The 20995-nt window shown below is 48.3% G+C and overlaps 1 protein-coding gene across 1 annotated transcript in view; it reads left to right on the top strand.

Moving 5' to 3' along the window:
* Positions 1-378: 378 nt before the first annotated feature.
* Positions 379-20995, top strand: part of SIRT5 (sirtuin 5) — a 31292-nt gene continuing 10675 nt past the window's right edge. Inside the window, exons 1-7 of the mRNA XM_004593137.3 lie at positions 379-507; positions 4863-4996; positions 7743-7968; positions 11257-11344; positions 13532-13585; positions 15042-15165; positions 17176-17291. Coding sequence (XP_004593194.1) covers positions 393-507; positions 4863-4996; positions 7743-7968; positions 11257-11344; positions 13532-13585; positions 15042-15165; positions 17176-17291 — 857 coding nt within the window. The 5' untranslated portion in view covers positions 379-392. The remainder of the gene's footprint in view (positions 508-4862; positions 4997-7742; positions 7969-11256; positions 11345-13531; positions 13586-15041; positions 15166-17175; positions 17292-20995) is intronic.

Raw genomic sequence — 20995 nt, 5'->3', positions numbered from 1 at the left:
AGGTGCATTAGCAGGGAGTGAGATGAGAAGCACTACAACCATCACATTGACTCAAGGATTCAAGGGATATTCAAAAATATCATAATATTGGCTTTGGGTTGGATGATTTTGAATGTAAGTGTCCAGATAGGTGAGTCTAAGATGTGATATTTGGTAGATTATGTGTAGTAAATGTAATTTTCATTTTCAGTGATTTATTAGGACATACCCCCTTCATGTATTGTCTGGTTGGCCCACTGTTCGGTCAGTCTATCCATCCATCCATCCATCCATCCATCCATCCAGGAATACCCTAAACAGGACACACACCTGTGCACACACAAGTATTTGAATATTGTCTGAATGCTTCCATTTCTGTGGTGGTTCTTCTAGAGCATCACAAAGAAGACCTGATGAGACCCCTCCAGATTGTCTCCAGCCGATTAATTTCCCAGCTATGTTGTAGACTGAAGCCTTCAACCTCCGGAGGAACCAAGATCTGCCTAATGATGGCTCGTCCAAGTTCAAGTAAGCCATTCATTCTGAAATTACCAACTCCTCCTCTACAGTGGGATGTGAAGTTCCTCATGACCTGTGCTACCAGGGGACTGTGTGTTGAATTGAATGTAGACACTGGGCCAGATTTGGGGAAAAGTCAGAGCCGAGCTTATTTTTTGATATTTAAGTCCATTTAGGACATTTTGCTACTCCTTTAAGCTTTTGCAAGGGCTCTATATTGTTTTTAAAAATATTTGTTCATTTCCTGATTTTATTGAGAAACAGAGTACTCCCATCTGCTGGCTCATTCCCTGAATATCCATAACAGCTAGTTTTGGCTCAGGATTGAAGTTGAGAAACATGAATTCCATCTGGGCCTCCCAGGTGGGTGGCAAGAACCCAACGCTTCAGTTGCCTTCCAGGGTCTGTCTTCGCAGGAAGCTGGAATCAGGAGAGCAGCCAGGGCTCAGATCTGGCACTTCCATGTGGGACACAGGTCCTAACGAGGAGACTGATGACTAGGCCAAATGCCCATTCCATGTTTTGTGCTTTACGTGTTTCTTGCACCTGGATAGGGGAGATGAGCTAGTGGGCAGTGTGTGATTGCACTGTGGACAGTGACCCTCTGAATCTGTGCCTTACCAAATCCTACACGTTAGCCTATCTGAGCCCTTCGTCAGCAGCCTCACAGAGTGCTTCTCCGGAGTGTTTCTCAGGTTGGCCTGTGAAGCCATGTGCCATTGCAGCATCAGAAGCCTGCTGGGACTTGCGCTTATTTCCATCTCCCGGGTGTCTGTTCCTAACACCATGAGACTGCTCAGGTGTTGTAATGTCTCCTTCCATTCTCCCCATGGTGAGGCACAGATTAGGAGCCAGAGGAACACAACTGCATCCCTCGTCCACACCCCTGGCATTTGTTGTGAGCAGTGGCTGGTGGCACCTGTGGCAGGACCAGGAACGTGTGCCTGACATTGGCTGAAAATGCATCACCCATGTGGAATCAGACAGACACACACAGAAAACCAAGTACATGTTGAAAACAAAACGTCTCCATGTTTCAGCTGGCCCTACTCTTGCTATTCCAGACCACAGTTGACCCTTACATGTTAAGTCTTGATCTTACAAACATGTTAAGTCTAACGTATCTCCCCAAATTTTTAAGCATTGAAAGGAGCTTCTCACAATTTCTGTTCATGAACAAAATGCTGAAAACAATATGGAAGCAAAGTTTAAAAACGAAGAACAGACTGCTTTGACCTTACAGCAGAGAACATGTGGCTCATCTTGGAAACACTTTCACTAAGAGGCCAGCGTTTCTCATGTAGGAGTACATTTTCCATAGGCCCTGCAGGACCACACCTGCAAGTGTTTCTGTTCTCAATTCCAAAGTGTTAGTGAAAATGCATTCAAAATATTTAAAAACTAAGTATCAGAATGGGACTCAGACAAATCAAAATTGTGAATTGGTCTAAATAGATGCTTTCAGTTTCTTTTTAAAATCCAGATATTTTAAAATAACTCACGTTTTAGTGTGCTTCATGGTTTCACATAAAGCTGAAACTCAAATGAAGTTTTGATTTTCATGTTTTACTTCATTCTACAAAAATATCAATTAGCTACTGCTTTATTAAACCAAGTTATACATGAGCTAAGTTTCAGCTAAAAAAGGCAAACCAAACCACCACCAACAACAAAAAGCCAACCAGAAACTTATAAATCAACCACTTTAAAAGCACACAAAATCTCTATGCCCACTTCATGTTTAGAGTTTACAACTTTAGGTACTGATGCTTTTTTGTAATTTAAAAACCAAATACCTTTTGCATTTTTTTAAAGACTTATTTATTTTTTATTACAAAGTCAGATATACATAGAGGAGGAGAGACAGAGAGGAAGATCTTCCATCCGATGATTCACTTCCCAGGTTAGTGCTACGGCTGGTGCTGCGCTGATCCAAAGCCGGGAACCAGGAACCTCTTCCGGGTCTCCCACGTGGGTGCAGGGCCCCAAAGCTTTGGGCCGTCCTCAACTGCTTTCCCAGGCCACAAGCAGAGAGCTGGATGGGAAGTGGAGCTGCCGGGATTAGAACTGACGCCCACATGGGATTCTGGCTGTGTTCAAGGCGAGGACTTTAGCAGCTAAGCCATGTCGCCGGGCCCACCTTTTGCATTCTTAAGTCTGATTATATTGATAAATATAGGGGGGAAAAACCTCTGGTTGTTTCTTAGAATGGTGCATGTAAATTGCATGATTTCTTAGAATGGTGCATGTAAATTGCATGATTACACTTTTTTTTTTTTTGTGAGAGCAGAGCAGATCAGAAGTTCTGACGTGCCCATGTTAGGTCTCCTTCTCCATTGGTCTTCCGTGTGATGATTTTTCGCACTAGCCTGGCCCTATCAGTCCCCTAGAAGATAGCGTGTTCAAGCTACCTACTCTTCTTCCAGCCTTAGACTACTAGGATGGAGGTTCCAGAGAGTTCTGGGATGGTGGCCAGAGAGGGAGAGCTGGGACTCTGTTTCTGTGTGCCTGGGAGTCCACCTTTACTCTTTGATCATTTTCTCATGTGATCCTCTGCAGGGCAAGGAATGGGGTAGGCAGGGAATGGGTCTCTTGCTCCTGGCTTCAGCCCAGCCCAGCCCAGCCCAGCTCCAGCCTTCTGGGGAGTGGACCAGTTCTCTCTAACTCTGCCTTTCAAATAAACAAATAAATCTTTAAAAGTTAAATAAATAAATAAATAAGATAACATGCCAGTACGCTGTACAGTTTCAAACACAGGTGTGCAGCTGTGGTCATTGTCTTCCTGCGTGAGAAGCCAACAGGATCCATCCGGCCTTCTGGGTGTGCCTACCAGCATTCAACTCAGCTGTTTTGCCTACCAGGTGACCTGCCCTGAGTCCAAGGGTTAATCTCAGGAGGGACAAATAGGAGCATGCTCAGTCAGCCGAGAAACTCAGTTCAATTCTTGCTGAAATTAGAGTGCATTAACATGGGTTGGCCAGCCCTGGAAGATCTCCATGTCCAGGGCATGGCCTACCCCAGTGGCCCAGGCCTGCCATGTGCAGTGCTAAGCCAACACTCCCTTCTGCAGGGAGGAGGTTCAGGATGAAGTCTCTCTTCTTCTCAGCTTGTAGGCAGCTTGTGTCCAGCTTTGACCTGCCCTGCTAAGGCCATGGTACTTATTCCACCCACGGAGGTGGGTGCACAAGAGGAGGGTGGAGCCACAGCCCCTGGGGGGCTTGTGTCCTTCCCTGGACTCTGCTGCCCAAGGGAAATAATGTGATCAGCTCCACGTCTGCTTCCTAATGCTTGTCCTAGGATGAGGACCTGTGTTCCACACGAAGTGCTGGGCATTGAGCCTGGGGCCTCAGGGGGACCTTGCTAGCAGTAACAACCAGAGCTGCAGGCCTAATTGAGAATAGCCAGGAGGGCAGGCTCTAGTTTGGACCACAATCACTTAGTGAATTTTTTCCTCTTGGTTCAGTTCCCTCCTTGCAACGCAAGTTGTTGTGATGTGTTTTTGAGAAGTCTGCCTGGTGTTTGTGCTTTAAGGGGAGAAGGTCGTATCTGGGGCAGAGCATTGGGCCCGCCCTCTTGTCACTGTGCTGAGAGGAGCTGGAGTTCACCAGGTCCAAAGGGAGGGTGAGTTTGAGGAGGATGGGGAAGCTTTGGACCACTGAGCACTGGCTCAACCTCCAGGCACACACACGAGTGGATTTTCACTTGTGTGAAAGAAATGGATTCCTATTCATCACCCTGTTTTTAAGTCTTTGCATCAGCCCTGCTATACAGAAAGAAGTATTTTTTCACCCCTAAATTTGGAGAGGCAAAGTGAGAGAGACAGAGAGGAGTCCCATCCTCTGGTTTGTTCCCCAAAAATGTCTGTTATGTCCAAGGATGGGCTGGGCCAAAGCCTAGAGTCAGGAACCAGTCTGGGTCATGACGTGGTGCCTCCCAGGGTCTCTGTTAGCACACAGCTGGAGCCAGGTACCGGAGCTGGGAATTGAGCTCAGGCACCATGATGGGGAATACAGGCATTCTGATCAAGGTCTCAACCACTAGGCCAAGCAATGCCTCAGGAAAGCACAGTTGTCTGTGTCAACCAGTGGAGGAAGCCATGGAAAGGGCGTAAGATCGCAGAGTAGGACAAAAGGAGGAGCTTAGAGTCCATGCCAGTGCACGTATGCCCAGAGCTCCTACTTCCGGGAGAAATGGTGCACTCCCCACCCAACCACAGATGTCTTCATGGCGCAGGAATGATTTTTGTCTATACAGCATAATATCCTGCAAGATCAAAATTGTCTATACAGACATCTGATGTAGGTTATAAATGGTTAGCACACCAAGCTGATGCAGTTTTTTCTTTTTTTTTTTTGTCTGTTCAGATATGGCAGATTTCCGGAAGTGTTTTGCACAGTCGAAGCACATAGTCATCATCTCAGGGGCTGGCGTTAGTGCTGAAAGCGGAGTTCCCACTTTCCGAGGGGCCGGAGGTTACTGGAGAAAATGGCAAGCCCAGGTTGGTAATGGTGCCAATAGAAAGCATCCCTGAATTAAGCCCTTCTCAGGAGGACCGTGTTGTGAATGACCTCTGACCCCATGGTGCCCAGGTGACTTGAGCATAGCACAAAGTCATTCCTATAGTTAAGACCGAAAATTTAGACAAAGCAAACATTTTCCTAACTTTTGATTTGTGTATAGGTATCATTTATTTAGGTAAGAATCTGATTTCTCCCAGGAACTGTCTTAGAACGGAAATCAGAAGAATCTTGATGATATAATTTGTTCATTTTCCTAAAGACATTGAAGTTATATACTGCACAATTGTGAAGTTTTTGTGAATGTTTCCTCTTAAAATGGTGAAGGACCTACTTCAGGATTCCCATGATGAGAATGTTATTCTTTTAAAATTTTTTTTCTTAAGTTTTTAAATTCACATGCAGTTTTCAGTGATATGGTTGTGTAGCCAAGGCCACAATCATCACGTTAAACATCTCTGTCCTTCTAGATTCTAGGGTATTCCATCACTGCCTCCTGCAGTGTCCTCCCATTCCTCTGAGTCAGGAAATCTTCAGTGCTGAAGGATTGCTCAATGCACCGTCCCCAGTGTCCAGAACTTCAGTCCAGTGGTGAGCTGAGTGGACGAGGTCAAGAATAATTACTCTCAGGTTTAGCTAGTGATGTCTTGAGCCTTCCCCTCTTCCTCTGCTAAATGCCTCGGGTTGGCAGATGTCTGGGGTGTTTTGTCACCTCTGTGCTGCCCCCAAAGTGAGGCCATCACCTGGTGACATGGAGACCACCTCTCCAGGATAAAGCAGGAAAGAAAGAAGAAAAGTACGCCTATTGGGTCCCACAAGAAAGGGAGTCCCAAAGCGCAAACCCTGGGGAGGAGCAGCAGGGTAGGAGGTCAGAGGCCAGCAGGAAGAACTGGGAGGGGTCAAGAGATGTTGGCAGGGTCAGAAATGGCCCAGGATTTGTGTGTGAGATTAGTAGGAAACATTTGACACCACCAACACCTTCATGGTGCCACCTGTCAACTGCACCAGGGCACTTGGGTCCTAGCAAGATGGAAGGGGAACATGGGGCTGATGCAGGAGCCACAGCAGTGACTGTTCTCACAAAGATAGGGCCTGAGGTCCCCTTCATAGAGGGTAGTCCTGGCAGTACAATCAGATGCATGCCCAGCATGGGGCCCTGGTCATTCATGGAGAGGAGAAGGGAGATTTGCTCAGAATAAAAGTGTGTGTGGTGGGTATGCATGCTGTGAGCTTAGAGAGGTAGGCATGTACCCCTCAGGCTCTGCGCCACCTCTGCAGCCAAGATGTGGTCATTGCCATGTCATTCTACTTGCAGCCCAGGCAAGCCTGGCTCCACTCTTGCACCAGAGAGAAGACCAGGATGACCCAAGCTACAAGGTGTAGAGTTCACACATTCTGTGACTGTAGTATAGACCCTTTATCCCAAGGGTGGTTGTGTGTCTGCAAGGAACTTCTGAAAACTCACAGAAAAAAAAATTTATGATTATGCGTAGTTTTTCTCAATTTTATGTACCTAAATAAGCTTATCTTTTAAAAAAATACATTTAATTCATTGAGTTTATTTATTTGAAAGGGAGACAGGCAGAGATTTTAAATGTGCCACTGTACTCCCCCAATCCCACAACAGCTAGGGCTGAGCCAAGCTGAAGCCAGGAGCCAGGGATTCAATCAGAATCTCCCCTATGGGTGACTGGGACCCAAGTGCTTGAGCCATCCCTGCTGCTTCCCACGATGTGCCTTAGCAGGAAGCTGAAACAAGGGTGATAGGGACTTGAATCCAGACCCTGGGGCATGAAACATGCACCTCAATACACTTAGCTTTTCTTTCCATTTTCCACAGACTTTGGAGGTACACTGTGTAGCTGCATGTATATGTACTTTGTGTAGGTAGTTGTGTGTTTATGTGGTTATTGTATGTATGTGCACATGTTATTTGTATAATTAAATAGTTGTGTGTATATATGGTTATGTTTGTAATGTAATTGTGTGCATTTGTACTTGTGTATGTGGTTGTGTGCACAACTGATGTGATTTTGTGTGTGTAATTATGTTTATGTGGTTGTGTTTATGTACACATGTGTTATTTGCATTATATGTGATTCTAGTTGGTATTTTGTATGTATAATTGCACATGTATGCAGTCATCTATGTGATTGCATGGTTGTATGTATGTGTGGTTGTGTGTATGTTATGATGTAGTTGACTATGTCACAGGTGTGTACAGTTGTATGTGTAGTGTGTGGTGTATGTGTGTAGTTGTGTATGTATGTGTGTTTAGTTATCATAAAGTGACTTTCTTACCTATGGCCATTATGTTTCAGCTGGATACCTTATTGGTCATATTTTTCCTGGGTATACCTCAAAATTAGATTTACTTTATATATGCTGGGGCTCAGTGAGAAAATGGATTCATATATGTATGGTTTCAGCGACAAAATACTTACCTGCATGTGACTTGCCTTGGTATTCATACCTGTCCTGTGGTAAATGGGGCAGGGTGTATTATTCCTGTCCTGTCACTGGGGGACCAAGTTCCCCAGGGTGTTGGACCCCAGCTTCTGCCTGGAACCTGCCACCCACTCATCCCCTAACTGACGTGGAACAAACAGCATCCCTGTGGCCGCCTGGCTCATCTCATTGAGGGGCCTGAATCTCATGCCATGGGTCAGTGCCCTTGCTGCCCACCTCTCTTCCTGCCTGCTGACCCCACTCCTTTCTCACCCCCAGGAGCTGGCCACCCCTCAGGCCTTTGCCCGTAACCCATCCCGGGTATGGGAGTTCTATCACTACAGGCGAGAGATCATGCAGAGCAAGGAGCCCAACCCCGGGCACCTGGCCATCGCCGAGTGCGAGGCCCGGCTGCATAGCCAGGGCCGACACGTTGTGGTCATCACCCAGAACATCGATGAGCTGCACCGCAAGGCTGGCACCAAGAACCTTCTGGAAATCCACGGTGAGGGACCTTCAGCCAGGACATCGTGGGGGGAGGGCGGAAGAGAATCAGACTATAGGAAACATTTATTGCTCTTTCAACACTGATCCTGGCTCTATTCCTCTTCCCTCTGTGTTGGACACCTGTCCCCTCACACCCCTGTCCTTCCCCCAAGAAGCAGGGAGGGACATTTCTCTGTGGGACACGTGACATTTGAACAGCCAGCTCGTGATGGGAGTCTCACCCTGCCCCTGGCTTTCCTGTCCTCTTCCTACTCAGAGCATGGTCTGTGAGCCACCAGTGGTGGCCTCTGTGGGAGTCTGAGCTTGCAGACTCCTGTGCTCCACCAGCGGCCCTGAGAATCGGAAGCTGTGTTCTTCCAGAGTCCCCAGGGTAGTGTGCATAGCCCACTTCATAGCACAACTCTGCAGTGACACATGAGGAGGGGCGTGATGTTGAGGCAACTCCCTGTGGGGCTATGGCCAGCTGGAGGCCTGTCTAGGATGTATTAAGGAGTCTTTATTAGCCAAGCTTGGTGATGGCAGTACCTGCTAGAAATTAGCAAATGACAAGTCCAGTGACAATCCCAGTCTGAATCAAAACCCTGAGAGGAACAAATGGTCATTACTGTGAAACCCATTTGTTAAACAGAAGACCGATGTCCTAGCTTCCCCAGCCATATAAATTATCCAAAGAGATATGCAGCGAAGAGCATGGACACACTTACAAAGCTGCAAACATTTCACCTTTTCCTGGTTTCTCTTCCACACTCCATTACTGTTAGGCCTCACCCCTCCTGGAACTCTTGAAAGTATTCACATTGGAAATACAAAGCATCTTAGCATTTGCATCTTCGCTGACTTGCCCAAGCAGTGAACAGAAAGGGAAGAATACAGACATATGTCACCATGTTCAGGGGCTATCTGCCCTTGGAAGACAGCAAGCAAGCAGGTACTACAGAGGCCAAGAGTCGGAGTACCGGAGTGAGGGCAGCATGCGACCAAGAGAGTGAGCCCCTCTGTTATGGGCATTTATGGGGGCTTGAGAGAGAAGTGGTTATGCAACAAAGCAGGACTGCCCTCCCCCTCAGGTTCCAGGTGATGATGGGTGAGTGTGATGGGTGTGATGAGTGTGATGGGTGACTCATAGATGGGCAGAAAGGCTTACATAGGTCGGGCAGGTGAGACTTCCAAACTCATGACCCTGAACTAGCTGCCTAAGACTGTAACACTGTGGGCAGCCATGGCTTCACCAACATGGGGAACAGGATGACCTCAGCATCCTGGGGGTATCCATTTACTTACCTTTCTCATCTCTGGGCAGAATTGCTGCTGCTAGGCCCCAGAGCCTGAGGCAGCCATGGGCTCCATACTCAGGGCAGTAAGCTTTGCAGATCTGGGCATCAGTTGAGTTTGTGTTGAGTCTCTAGTTTCCTGCCTCTGCTCTGAACAGTACCCTCTCCTTTCCTTCTTGTGTTCTTGACCTGTTGTACTCAAACCCAGAAAATAGCTTTTCTAAGCAATAACATTCCAGAAGCAGAGCAGTACCAGGGTGTTCCGTAGTGTGTGTGTAGCCAAGTGGCCTGTTTTGGCTCAGGCTGCAGGTCGCCCTGGCTGAGAAACTGGGCTGTGTCGCTTGGATCCCTCTGCTGTGTCTCAGGAACACCCAGTCACTGGGCACCATGAGCCTCTCCAGCACCTGCTTCTCCCGGCCTGGCCACTTGCCCCATGGCTTCTCTTGTTTCTCTGCAGCATCACAAGGGGAGTGGGGTCACTTGGCACACGTAAAACAAACTATAGCCACTGACCTTAGGCCATCAGCTTGAGGATCCAGTGAGATCCGGGGACACATCAAGGTTTTTTGTTTTGTTTTGTTGCCAATGATGACTGCTCTGTTTCACAGTAAAAATAAAAGAACCCCTTCATGTGAGCCAACTAAAGATGCCTTGCGATGCAAGTGTACCAAGAGGGTTCTTCAAAAAGTTCTCTGGGAAATGCATGTTAGGAAGACAAATGTGTGGATTTTTTTTACATCAGAATACATTTATTTTCCAACCCCACTTTTTCCCCCAAGCTCTTTGAAGTACTTTTATATGATTTTACTATCCCTTAGAATTGTTAATTTATGTAGACAGAAAGGGACTATTAAAATTGGAAATTTCGTCATTCCTGTATTTTCGAAAGACGGCACATCAGCAAGGGAAACCAATTAGGCTGTTTCTCACTATCTGTGAATGACTATGAGGGACTGCCAGGCCTGGGGGTCTCTGTTGGGTGCAGTTGCCAGCTGTATGCCCAGGGAGATCAGGATGTGCAGGATCTTCAAAGGCTCTGCAGGGACGGGGGACACTGTGAGAAATAAAAACACTATGCATGGATTTCAAAAGAAGGTTTACACCAAAGCAGACTCACCTTGTAATTCTGTTGGTGAACTTTTTGAAGCACCCTCCTGTTGACTCGCGAAGCAGAGGCTCCCAGGGCTCAAGCTGCTGCCAGCAGTCTCCTTTCCTTGCCCTCTCAGAGCTCCGTGCCTCTGAGCTGACCCCTCTTCTCACCATGCACCCAACCTGCCCCCTCACACCAGGAGAGTCAGCCTTGGCCACGCCAGCTGCTTTAGCTGGCTGAGCTCCTGGGAAGACATTTGAGGGAGGCCCCACCTGGCTCACTTCCTGTAGTTTGGACAGGTACTCCTGTTAGAGGGCTGAGTTCCTGTGTTCTAGCCATTCCAGGATGTGTGACTGGAGTTGTGTTTGGGCTGTGATTGACAGCCCCATCCACTCAATGTGATATGGAAGAAAGATGGCTCCCCAGAGAAGGTTGACTGGTCAGGATGAGCAGTACCAGGCACCCTGGGCTGTGGTGATTGCTTGCTCTGTAGCCACCATCATCGCTTTTAGCTCACTCTGTGGTTGCTCATACTAGCAGTTATTTCTTTAAATGTATGAGCTAACTGCTTATTGAGCTGTTTTTATAGAAAAGATTCAAGCTTTATTAAATCAGAGTTAAGGTTGTATAAACATTTCCAAACTGCTACAACCAAATGGCTTCCCTTTGGTAAATGATGCTCTTAGCGTCCAGCTGAGCTGCAGCTTGCCAGGTTCCTACCTCGGGTCCACCCAGCATCACCGTGAGGTTGTTGGAGAGCACACAGGCTGTTTCCCCTCCAGGTTGTGGGGTCTCAGAGGACATTTTCTGGGGGTGGGGGGCAGTGGCTTCCCATGACACCCTGCGGAGGCCCCCGTACTGACATGAATGCGTGAACACAGGTGATTGCTCCTTACAACAGACTTGCTTACTGTGTGTTTTTCAGGGAGCCTATTTAAGACTCGATGTACCTCCTGTGGAACTGTGGCCCAGAATTATAAGAGTCCCATTTGTCCAGCTCTCTCAGGAAAAGGGTAATTACACTGGGTTCCAGAATCAGCGGGCATTGCTTTTATCCTTCTAGTTAAACATAGATGTGAAGAAACTAAACAGTCACGCTGGAATGCCCGTGGATAGCTGTGAAAAATAGGAGTGGACGGGGCATTGACACAGGCTGAAAGAAGTCATCTGCTCACCATTTACAATGTCAAGTCAAAACCACGGGGTGCTGTGCCGTGCGGAATAGATGCAAGCTTTATATTTGATACACACTTCTTCCCTGTGCTCACTTGTTCTCTCTCTCTCTCTGTCTCTCTCTCTCTGTCTCTCTCTCTCTCAATGTTTCTATATCTGTAGTAAATGAAAAGGCCGGAAGATGGGGCTGGTGCCATAGTGCAGTAGGCTAAGCTTCTGTTTGTGGCGCTGACATCCCATATGGCCATGCACCAGTTCGAATCCTAGCTGCTGCACTTTCTATTCAGCTCCACGCTTGTTGTCTGGAAAAGCAGTAAAGTCCTTGGGTCCCTGCACCCATGTGGCAGACCACCCAGAGGAGGGCTCCTGGCTCCTGGCTTAGGATCGGCTCAACTCTAGCCATTGCAGCTATTTGGAGAGTGAACCAGAAGGTGGAAGATCTCTCTGTGTCTCTCGTACTTTTTGTAAATCTGTCTTTCCAATAAAAATCTTCAAAAAAAACTAAAGCAAGACATCTAGTAAAACAAACAGTGATTATCAGGAGTGGAGGTGTTAGGGTTTTTTTTTTTTAATTTCTTTAGATCTCTATGGATTTTTAATGTTTAAAAGAAAAGCAAAGTGAGAGAGAGAGAGAGAGGAAGGGCAAGAAAGCAAGAAGGAGAAAAAAGGGAAGGGAGTATGGAGAGATCTTTTATCCATTGGATCACTCCCCAGAATGACAGCAATGGCCGGTCCAAAACAGGCTGAAGCCAGGGCCCAGAACTCTACCCAGGTCTCTGACATGAGTGACAAGGGTGCAAGTATTTGGGCTGCTGCCTTCCTAGTCGCATTAGCAAAGAGCTAGTTGGGAAGGGCAACAGCCAGGACTCTAACTGGCCCTCCAGGATGGGATGCAGGCATCGGAAGTGGTGTCTTATCCCTCTGCTACACACGCTGGCCCCCATTTTCCTCCTTCCTTCCTATCTTCCCTCCCTCCTTCCTTTTTTCCTTTTTGAAGAAACACATTTGTGAAAGATTTGTTTGTTTGACAGGCAGAGTTACATAGAGAGGAGAGAGAGAGAGTGAGATCTTCCATGTTGCTGATTTATCACCTGTACAGCTGCAGTGAGCCTGGCTGGCTAGGCCGAAGCAGGAGCTTCCTTCAGGTCTCCCACGTGGGTGGCAGAGATCCAAGGATCTGGGCCATCTTTCACTGCTTTCCCAGGCACATTAGCAGGGAGCTGGATCAGAAGTAGAGAAGCCAGGAGTTGAACCAGTGTCCATATGGAATGCTGGCTGGCACTGCTGGCAGTGGCTTAATCCACTTTGTTGCAGCACCAGCCTCAAGAAATATATTTTTAGATAAGATTTATTTATTTTCATTTTTATTCAAAAGGCAAAGAGAGAGAGAGAGAAAGAGAGATAAGTAGAGAAATCTTTCATTGGTTTATTCACTACCCAAACGCCTCAACAACCAGCGCTGGACCAAGTCAAAACCAGGAAGGTGAAACTCAATCTCAAGTTCCCCACATGAGTGGCAAGCCCTTGAGGCATTATCTGCTGCTTCCGAGGGTATGTAGAATCAGCAGTCTGGATCAGAAACAAAGAATCCAGAACTCCAACCAGGCCCCTCTCATATGGGCAGCTCAAGAGGCGACTTCTGTGCCAAGCGCTTGCCCCTGAATTTTGTAGTGTTTCTATGACAAATAGGCACCATTATTGTAAATTCAGAATATTGAATTATACAGAGTTATGTAAGTCTTTTTGCAGAAAGAATGATGAAATATGTGAGGTAAACCAAATGTTCCTCTTAGCACACCTACCCACCAGATCCTTCACTACTTACATTTTGTCTTTTCTGATACAGTCACTGAGAGTTAACCCCTTGAGGTCCAGCCTTCTGGTACCCTTCTCAGTCCACATGTATTAATTAGGATTTGTGTACCACTTGCTGCCAGGCAAATGCATGGTCTGACTTGGCCTGGTCTGTCTTTGTTCTTTGGTTCTGCCACTGAGATTCTTTCTTTTTTCCTGTTGTTTGTACCCAGTGCTCCGGAACCTGACACCCAAGATGCCAGAATCCCAGTTGAGAAGCTTCCCCGGTGGGTAAAAACTTGGGCTTGGGATTTGGTGTTTGAGATTATAGAAGAAGGGGAAATTAGGAATCATAGCCTAAACATGTATTGGATGAGGTACCCCTTAAAGCAAGCACCCAAATGCAAACTCCAGCCTGGGGTAGTCTCAGAGTCCAAGGGTAGAAAGATGGAGGATGAACCAGACTAGGATGAAGAACGTGTTCTTTCAGTCCCTTAGGGCTTTGTGTTGGGGAGGAAGGTGCGAAATCAGCCGAGTCTGTAGCTATTTGTAAGTGATGGTTGCTGAGGATCGAGGTCCAGAGGCTGGCGTCCTGTGTCGGCCTCAGCAGGGTCAGTGGCTGCCCCCTTTCCCTCCAGTCAGTGTTATTAATCCAGGCTGCATAGGCTGTGCAAGAGCTCACAAAGGTCCCGTCACAGCACCCAGCAGACATTTTTGTAGATTTAAAGCAACAATAACCTGGAAAGGTGCATTTGCCAGGTTTTGTAAATATCGATACAATTTATTTATCCTACTTATGATCGTGGTTCACAGTGACTACAAAGGGGACGTGTGAATTCTGACCATGTGATAGATGGGCACAAAACTAAATGATAAATACACTGTGCACTTTTATCTGTCAATGTGAAATATGAAAGTTTGGAATCTGTAAAAACACAGTAATGTTTACTTTGGATATGACCCAGCCATACACAGTACATGTGGAACTAGTAGGATGATCTCAAAGTGAACACGCCCGTGTCCTGGGTGTCATGGCTGCCAGAGGAGTCTTCCTCCCATCCACCCCCAGTTACCAGGATTTCCAGAATATTTCCTGGAGTACCATGGGCCAACCTTGCCAAGTTAGCAAAGATGTCACGCGTTCCAATCAGTAGGGCAACGTTAAGAGTGAGCAGAGGTGAAGTGTGCTGGCATTATGGGAGGACTTCTGGGAACACTCAATGAGCTAAAGCCCGCCTTTCCTTTTTAAAGGGGGGTGCTAATTTGCTAATGCTTCAATGGTTTATATAACCAAGGACACTCTACAGTGCTTGGGGAGATGACTTTGCAAAGTCCTGCGTGGAGGCGGGAGAGGGGGAAAGCTGAGGGAGTTTTAGTCACATCCACTGCAGTGAACACCGCTGAAAAGACAGATGAGTCTGAGCAGCTGCAGCAGGATCGGGGCAACAGCTCACGGCGAAGGCAGACCTGAGTCCAGCAGCCCTCCCGGGTCTGCACAGCTGGGAGCACAGCTGTGTGGAGGTCATGGTGTAGCCAGGAAAGGAAAGTCTCTGTAGAAAGAGAGCATCAGGTACAGCTGAGACAGCACATCTGCACAGCTCTGCACCCAGACACCAGACCAAAGCTTCCAAGTAGCTCAGCGTGGCTGGAGAGGAGCCGGGCAGGGGATGAGAAGGGCCGGAGGGGCCAGTGGCGTGCCCCATGTCTATCAGGGAGGGCGGGGCTAAGGATGGCTTTTTTCAGGTGTGAAGAGGCAGGCTGTGGGGGCCTGCTGCGGCCTCATGTCGTGTGGTTTGGAGAAAGCCTGGATCCTGCCGTGCTGAAGCAAGTTGACGAAGAGCTTGCGCTCTGTGACTTGTGTCTAGTGGTAGGTCATACCCTGACCTGAGGCTCGCGGCTTCCTGAGATGCTACAGAGGGTGGAACTTGATCCTCCCTGCCTGCCTCCCACCCTCCCTTCCAAGCATCCCCACGCCACACCCCTGTTCCCTTAAAATGAAAAGAGCGTGTTATTTATACTATTTTTTAAAATGATAGGTACTTGGGCCCGGCGGCGTGACTTAGCAGCTAAAGTCCTCGCCTTGAAAGCCCCGGGATCCCATATGGGCGCCGGTTCTAATCCCGGCAGCTCCACTTCCCATCCAGCTCTCTGCTTGTGGCCTGGGAAAGCAGTCGAGGACGGCCCAATGCATTGGGACACTGCACCTGCGTGGGAGACCTGGAAGAGGTTCCAGGTTCCCGGCATCGGACTGGCGCGCACCGGCCCGTTGTGGCTCACTTGGGGAGTGAATCATCGGACGGAAGATCTTCCTCTCTGTCTCTCCTCCTCTCTGTATATCTGGCTTTGTAATAAAAAATAAAATTAAAAAAAATGATAGGTGCTCATTGTTAGCCATCATTAGCATATTCCATGTCAGTACACCCAGCTCTACATCATCTAGTAATGATTGCAGGGTGTTTTATTGTATTGCTATAAAATGACTTATTTAACCAGTAATTGAATATTTGGCTTTTCAAGTTTTGATATTTTAAAATATTTATTCATTTAGGAGGTGATTGAGGGAGGGAGAGGGCAGGGAAGAAAAGCATGCTCTCTCTCTTATTGGTTCATTCTCCAAATACCTGCAGTTGCTAGGGAGGCCAAAGTCAGGACTAGAAAATCCAGATCTCCTGGATGGCAAGGACCCAGTTATATTAGCAGGAAGCTGCAGTCAGGAGCCAGTATCAGCTATCAGGTCTAGGCCCAGGGCCCATCTCTCATTTCTTTTAAGTTTATTTATTTTTATTAGAAAGGCAGATTTACAGAGAAGAGAGAAAGAAAGGAAGATCTTCCATCTGCTGGTTTACTCCCCAAGCAGCCACAACGGCTGGAGCTGAGTCGATCTGAAGCCAGGAGCCTGGAGCTTCTTCTGGGTCTCCCACATGAGTGCACAGTCCCAAGACTTTGGGCCGTCCTCCACTGCTTTCCCAGGCCACAAGAGAAGAGTTGGATAGGAAGTGGAGCAGTCAGGATATGAACCGGCACCCATATGGGATCCTGGTGCGTGCAAGGCAAGGACTTTAGCCACTAAGCTACTATGCCAGGCCCCCCATCTCTCATCTTGACTCAGCAGGCCAAATGCTTGGTCTGACAGATTTTAGCAAGCTTTGGGTTATTTCCTATGACAAGCTTACTAGTAGTGTAAATAGTTGGGCAAAATGTACTTATTCACTTTAGTCTTCTCTCAAGATGTCTTTAAAAGCGTAGGTGTTCCTGTGGATATATATTCATCTAGGTAGTGTTTATTAAGTGCATCCCAAGATGGACTGTAATATAAGTGGTCATAATAGATTCTTTTTTTGTAATTGGAAAGTCAGATATACAGAGAGGACGAGAGACAGGAAGATGTTCTGCCCATTGATTCACTCCCCAAGTGACTTCAATGGCCAGAGCTGCGCCGATCTGAAGCCAGGAGCCAGGAGCTTCTTCCAGGTTTCCCATGTGGGTCCAGGGTCTCAAAGCTTTGGGCCGTCCTCGACTGCTTTCCCAGACCACAAGCAGGAAGCTGGATGGGAAGCGAGGCAGCTGGGACACAAACAGGTGCCCATATATGATCCTGGCTCGTGCAAGGTGAGGATTTTATCCGCTAGACTACTGCGCCAGGCCCCATTCTTCATGTTTTTTAACTGTCGAAAAAGCACGTTCCTCCCAGATTGTGATGATTGACCCAGACGACACCTCCTGACTTTCCCCTTGTCCCTGGACACTGCCCATTTCCACCCAGCCAGCAGAGCCCCCTCACATCTGCCCCCATTGGCCTGGCTGGGCTTCATGCCAGGCCTGCTGCAATCATGTTTCTCCTCTCATGGGCATGACTGTTTGTCTATTTGCTTTGTAGGTGGGAACATCCTCTGTGGTCTACCCAGCCGCCATGTTTGCCCCTCAGGTGGCGGCCAGAGGGGTACCTGTGGCCGAATTCAACATGGAGACCACTGCAGCCACAGACAGATTCAGGTACCAGGATAACTGAGATGGGAGGTGGAGGGCAGGTGTGGGCATTCATCTCAACTTTTTTTTTTTTTAAAGATTTATTTTATTTTTATTACAAAGTCAGATATACTGAGAGGAGGAGAGATAGAGAGGAAGTGGAGCCGCCGGGATTAGAACCAGCGGCCATATGGGATCAAGCCGAGGGCCTTAGCCACTAGGCCATGCTGCCGAGCCCAACTTTTTTTTTTTTTTTTTTTTATGAGACACATGCAGGGTTTGTTGTTCCTTGTTGATGTGTAATGGCTTTAATGAAAAACAAAATAGTATCTAGATTAAGGTCATTGTGTCAGTGTGGTGTTTGCCCCAGTGCTCTTCATTGACTCTTTAGCCTTTGCTTTCTGTGTAGTTCTTTTTTTTTTTTTAATTTATTTGTTTTTTAAAACGATCTTACTTAGTTGATTAGGGTACAAAGGGTCAAGGGCTACAGGAAAGTGGGTAATACCATTGTTTCCACACTAATATCATTTTTCCCCTGTGTCTGGGGTCAGGGGAGAAACAAAGGGAAAAGCCCCACCCAGCCTCCCTCCCATCCCAGGTCCCCGATGTGAGGCATGCTCCGAGGGTCCTGGTCAAACAGTTTTGATAGTTCAGCAGGTCTGAATTGCTGCCAATCTCGTCGTCCCAAGCATGAAACCTATTCAGAATCCACTGGCTGACATAGTTTCTTCATGGTTGGGGTTCTAAGATCAGCAGTTCAGTTGGAGGGATCTCCAAAGAAACTTCATCTGAGATGATCCCAAACCTGATTCTTGTGTGAATTTTCCAGTACAGGGTCCGGCACCGTCTGTTGCCCCAATCAGCTTATGCACATGCTGGTTGTTGGAATTGCGGGTCAGTTCTGTCTCCAGTCCTGTCTTCCACTTGAACCAATGGGTGTTGTAGTCCAGCTTGATCCTACCTACTTCATATTCGGTCCTCACGCAAACCAGTGAAAGCTGCAGTCTAGTTGGGGCGACTCCCCATAACCCCCACCAGGCCTGCTCCCTACCCTGGTTCCCATGCTTGCCAGTATGTGCCACAGGCTTGTTCAGTCTATTCCACATCCCATTTACCTCTGATACTTGTCAATGGGTATTGAAGCCTAGTTCAACCCAACCAACCTACTATCCACACACACATGCTGGCAGGTGCCTTTCTGTCTAGCCACCCCTGCCCCTGTCCTAGTGTTCGTGCTCTCCAGTGAGAGTGGTTACCCACGAGGAAGGTGCCCACTATCTCCCTACCAGGCCACTCTGACTTCTGGATTATGCACTCTCCAGGTGTTAAGTTAAACAGAATTGGCCCACAGTGCCAGCCTCTGCCATCTGATGATGTGGCAAAGCCCAACTAACCCTCACCCACTCTAATTTTTGCTTGCACCAGTCGGAACAGTCAGCCCAATCTGGCCCTTCCCCAAACTAGCTCACATGAGGCCCACAGGTGTGATAACCCTGCTTGGTGTGGTCTTCCCCCATCCCAACTCATGCTCTCCAGTGGCGGTGGTTGTCCAGCAGGGGAGCCCACATTCCCCTGCTGACTTTGCCCCCTTTCTCCCTGGTTCTCACGTGTGCTGTTTGGGCGCTGCAACCACATCTGGTACAGCTCACTTCACCTTGGCATTCCTTAATGTGCACTTGTATGTGTTGCGGCCGAACCTAGCCTGACCCACACTCTATTCTGGTGCTTGGAATTGCCAACGGTTGATGTGAACGGGTTCAGCCTGGACTGCCGCCTGACCTATGCCATATGTATGGCAGTGGGTATCTTCCTCTCGCCTGGTCTGGGTTGCTCCATATCACGGTTCTTGCGCTTACCTGTAGAGGCTGTGTTCCGACAGAGGAGTTTCCCAAGCTCCTCCTTCAGAACCTCTCCCTATGCCAGGTCTTGTGCGTACTGGTGGTTCCATGGGCCAGCCCTCATTGCTGGCCTTCAATCCATTCCATTCTTGGTGTTAGCTGTTTCACCACAGCCAAGGCTTGTCCATACCCAGACACTGCTCACACACAGCTCAGTAGGGGCAGAGACCCAGCCTATTCCATCCTACATCTACACAGGTTCTCCAGAGCACCAGATAGTGCTGCCATCTAGCCCAGCATGGTGCGCCCAGCCCCAGTCCACAATTGTGCCTAGGGAGATTGCAGCCATATCCAGACCAGAATGCAGCCCCCACTCTGGCCCCTGCACCCTCCCATGGGAATTCCATCCCAGCAAGGGTGTACTCTCACAGCTCCCCAACCGAGTCTATTCCCAGCCCTAGGTTATGCAAATGCCAGTGGGTGAGCTGACCCAGTTGGCCTAACCCCTCACCTGTGTCAGCCTTTGCCTTTGATTCTGTGCCTAGTGTCCCTGCCTTATGAAGACCAGTTGGGATACGAGCCTAGATCAGAATGACATGTGCTGCATCCTGATTTCTTTTTTTTGTGTGTGTGAGTTGAAGTTTGCTTGGCCTTGCCCGGTCTGCCCCCTTCCAGTTGCAGCTCGGCCCAACCCACATCCTATTTTAGGATGCACCTTTGGGTGGTGCTGCCTTGACCTGCCCAGATTGCCATCGGTTCCTTTACCCATTAGTGATGGCAGGTGCCATGGTCACTCCTAGCTTAGCCCACCGCCACCATAACTCACGAGCTAACCTGCAGGACTTGTATTTTCACAGGATTGGGCCCACACTTCCCCCACAGAGTTTATACCCGGAACAAGTTCTCTCGCATACTATTTAGTGTCTTGACCCTGCCAAATGTGACCAGTCCACTATTCCACCACCCAGGCACGTATTGGTACCTAGCCCTGCCAGACAGGCCCCCATCCACAGTTTTGGTGTGGACTGGTGTGTGGCAGTCAGTAGTGCTCTGTGCTAACAGCCCATCTCAGGATTCCTAATTGGGCTGGTGAATCAGTCTGGCCCAAATAGATCGTATGGACACGCCCCTCGAAACCATCAGGTTTCAGTACCCACGGTTGCCCGAAAGTTTCATGACCCTGTTACTGGGAATCACCCAGAATTCATCTCTCACCTATACTAAAACTGGCCTTATTCATGGGTGTCCCTAAGCAACAATTTCATTTCCTAAAAACCCCAGAGCTCACTGCTGAGCGGCCAGCAGGCAGAACCTGATACCATTTGGCACACTGACCGCCCAAAGCCAAGGACTCAGTCACTGCCTGTTGGCAGTGGGTTTGGCCTGAGTTCCCAGTCTTGGATCTGGCCTGGCAGGGTACCCCCCACACCCACCACACTGCAGGGTGCTGCAAGCCGCCCCCAACCCCAAGGCCCGGACCCCTCCCAGACTCATCCTGCCTCAAGGTTTGGCGGCAGGGCAGAGCTAGGACTTTAATCCAGTTCCCAAGTTTCCCTCATGCTGTACTCACCCTGAGGGAAGATTTCTCTTGGGCCCGGAGAAAGCCAAGGGCTCAGTCACTGCCTTTCTGCAGTGGCTTTGGCCTGAGTCCCTGCCTTGGATCCGGCCTGGCAGGGGCACCCCCCACACCCGCCACACTGTAGGGAGCTGCAAGCCACCCCTAACCCCAAGGCCCGGACCTGCTTTCTGTGTAGTTCTAAGCTACAGGTAGGCATAAATGAGCGTGAGAGCAGAAGTGCATAACTTGCTAGATCCCTCTTGGTCTAACAGGAGTGTTTGTCTTTGTGACCACATTGTAACACTGGTCCAGTTCCCCAAATAGGTGTGATCATT

Source organism: Ochotona princeps, chromosome 1 (genome assembly GCF_030435755.1).
Source record: "Ochotona princeps isolate mOchPri1 chromosome 1, mOchPri1.hap1, whole genome shotgun sequence".
NCBI lineage: Eukaryota > Metazoa > Chordata > Mammalia > Lagomorpha > Ochotonidae > Ochotona > Ochotona princeps.
Note: the sequence above shows the minus strand (reverse complement) of the source record. Positions and strands in the feature narration are given on the sequence as shown.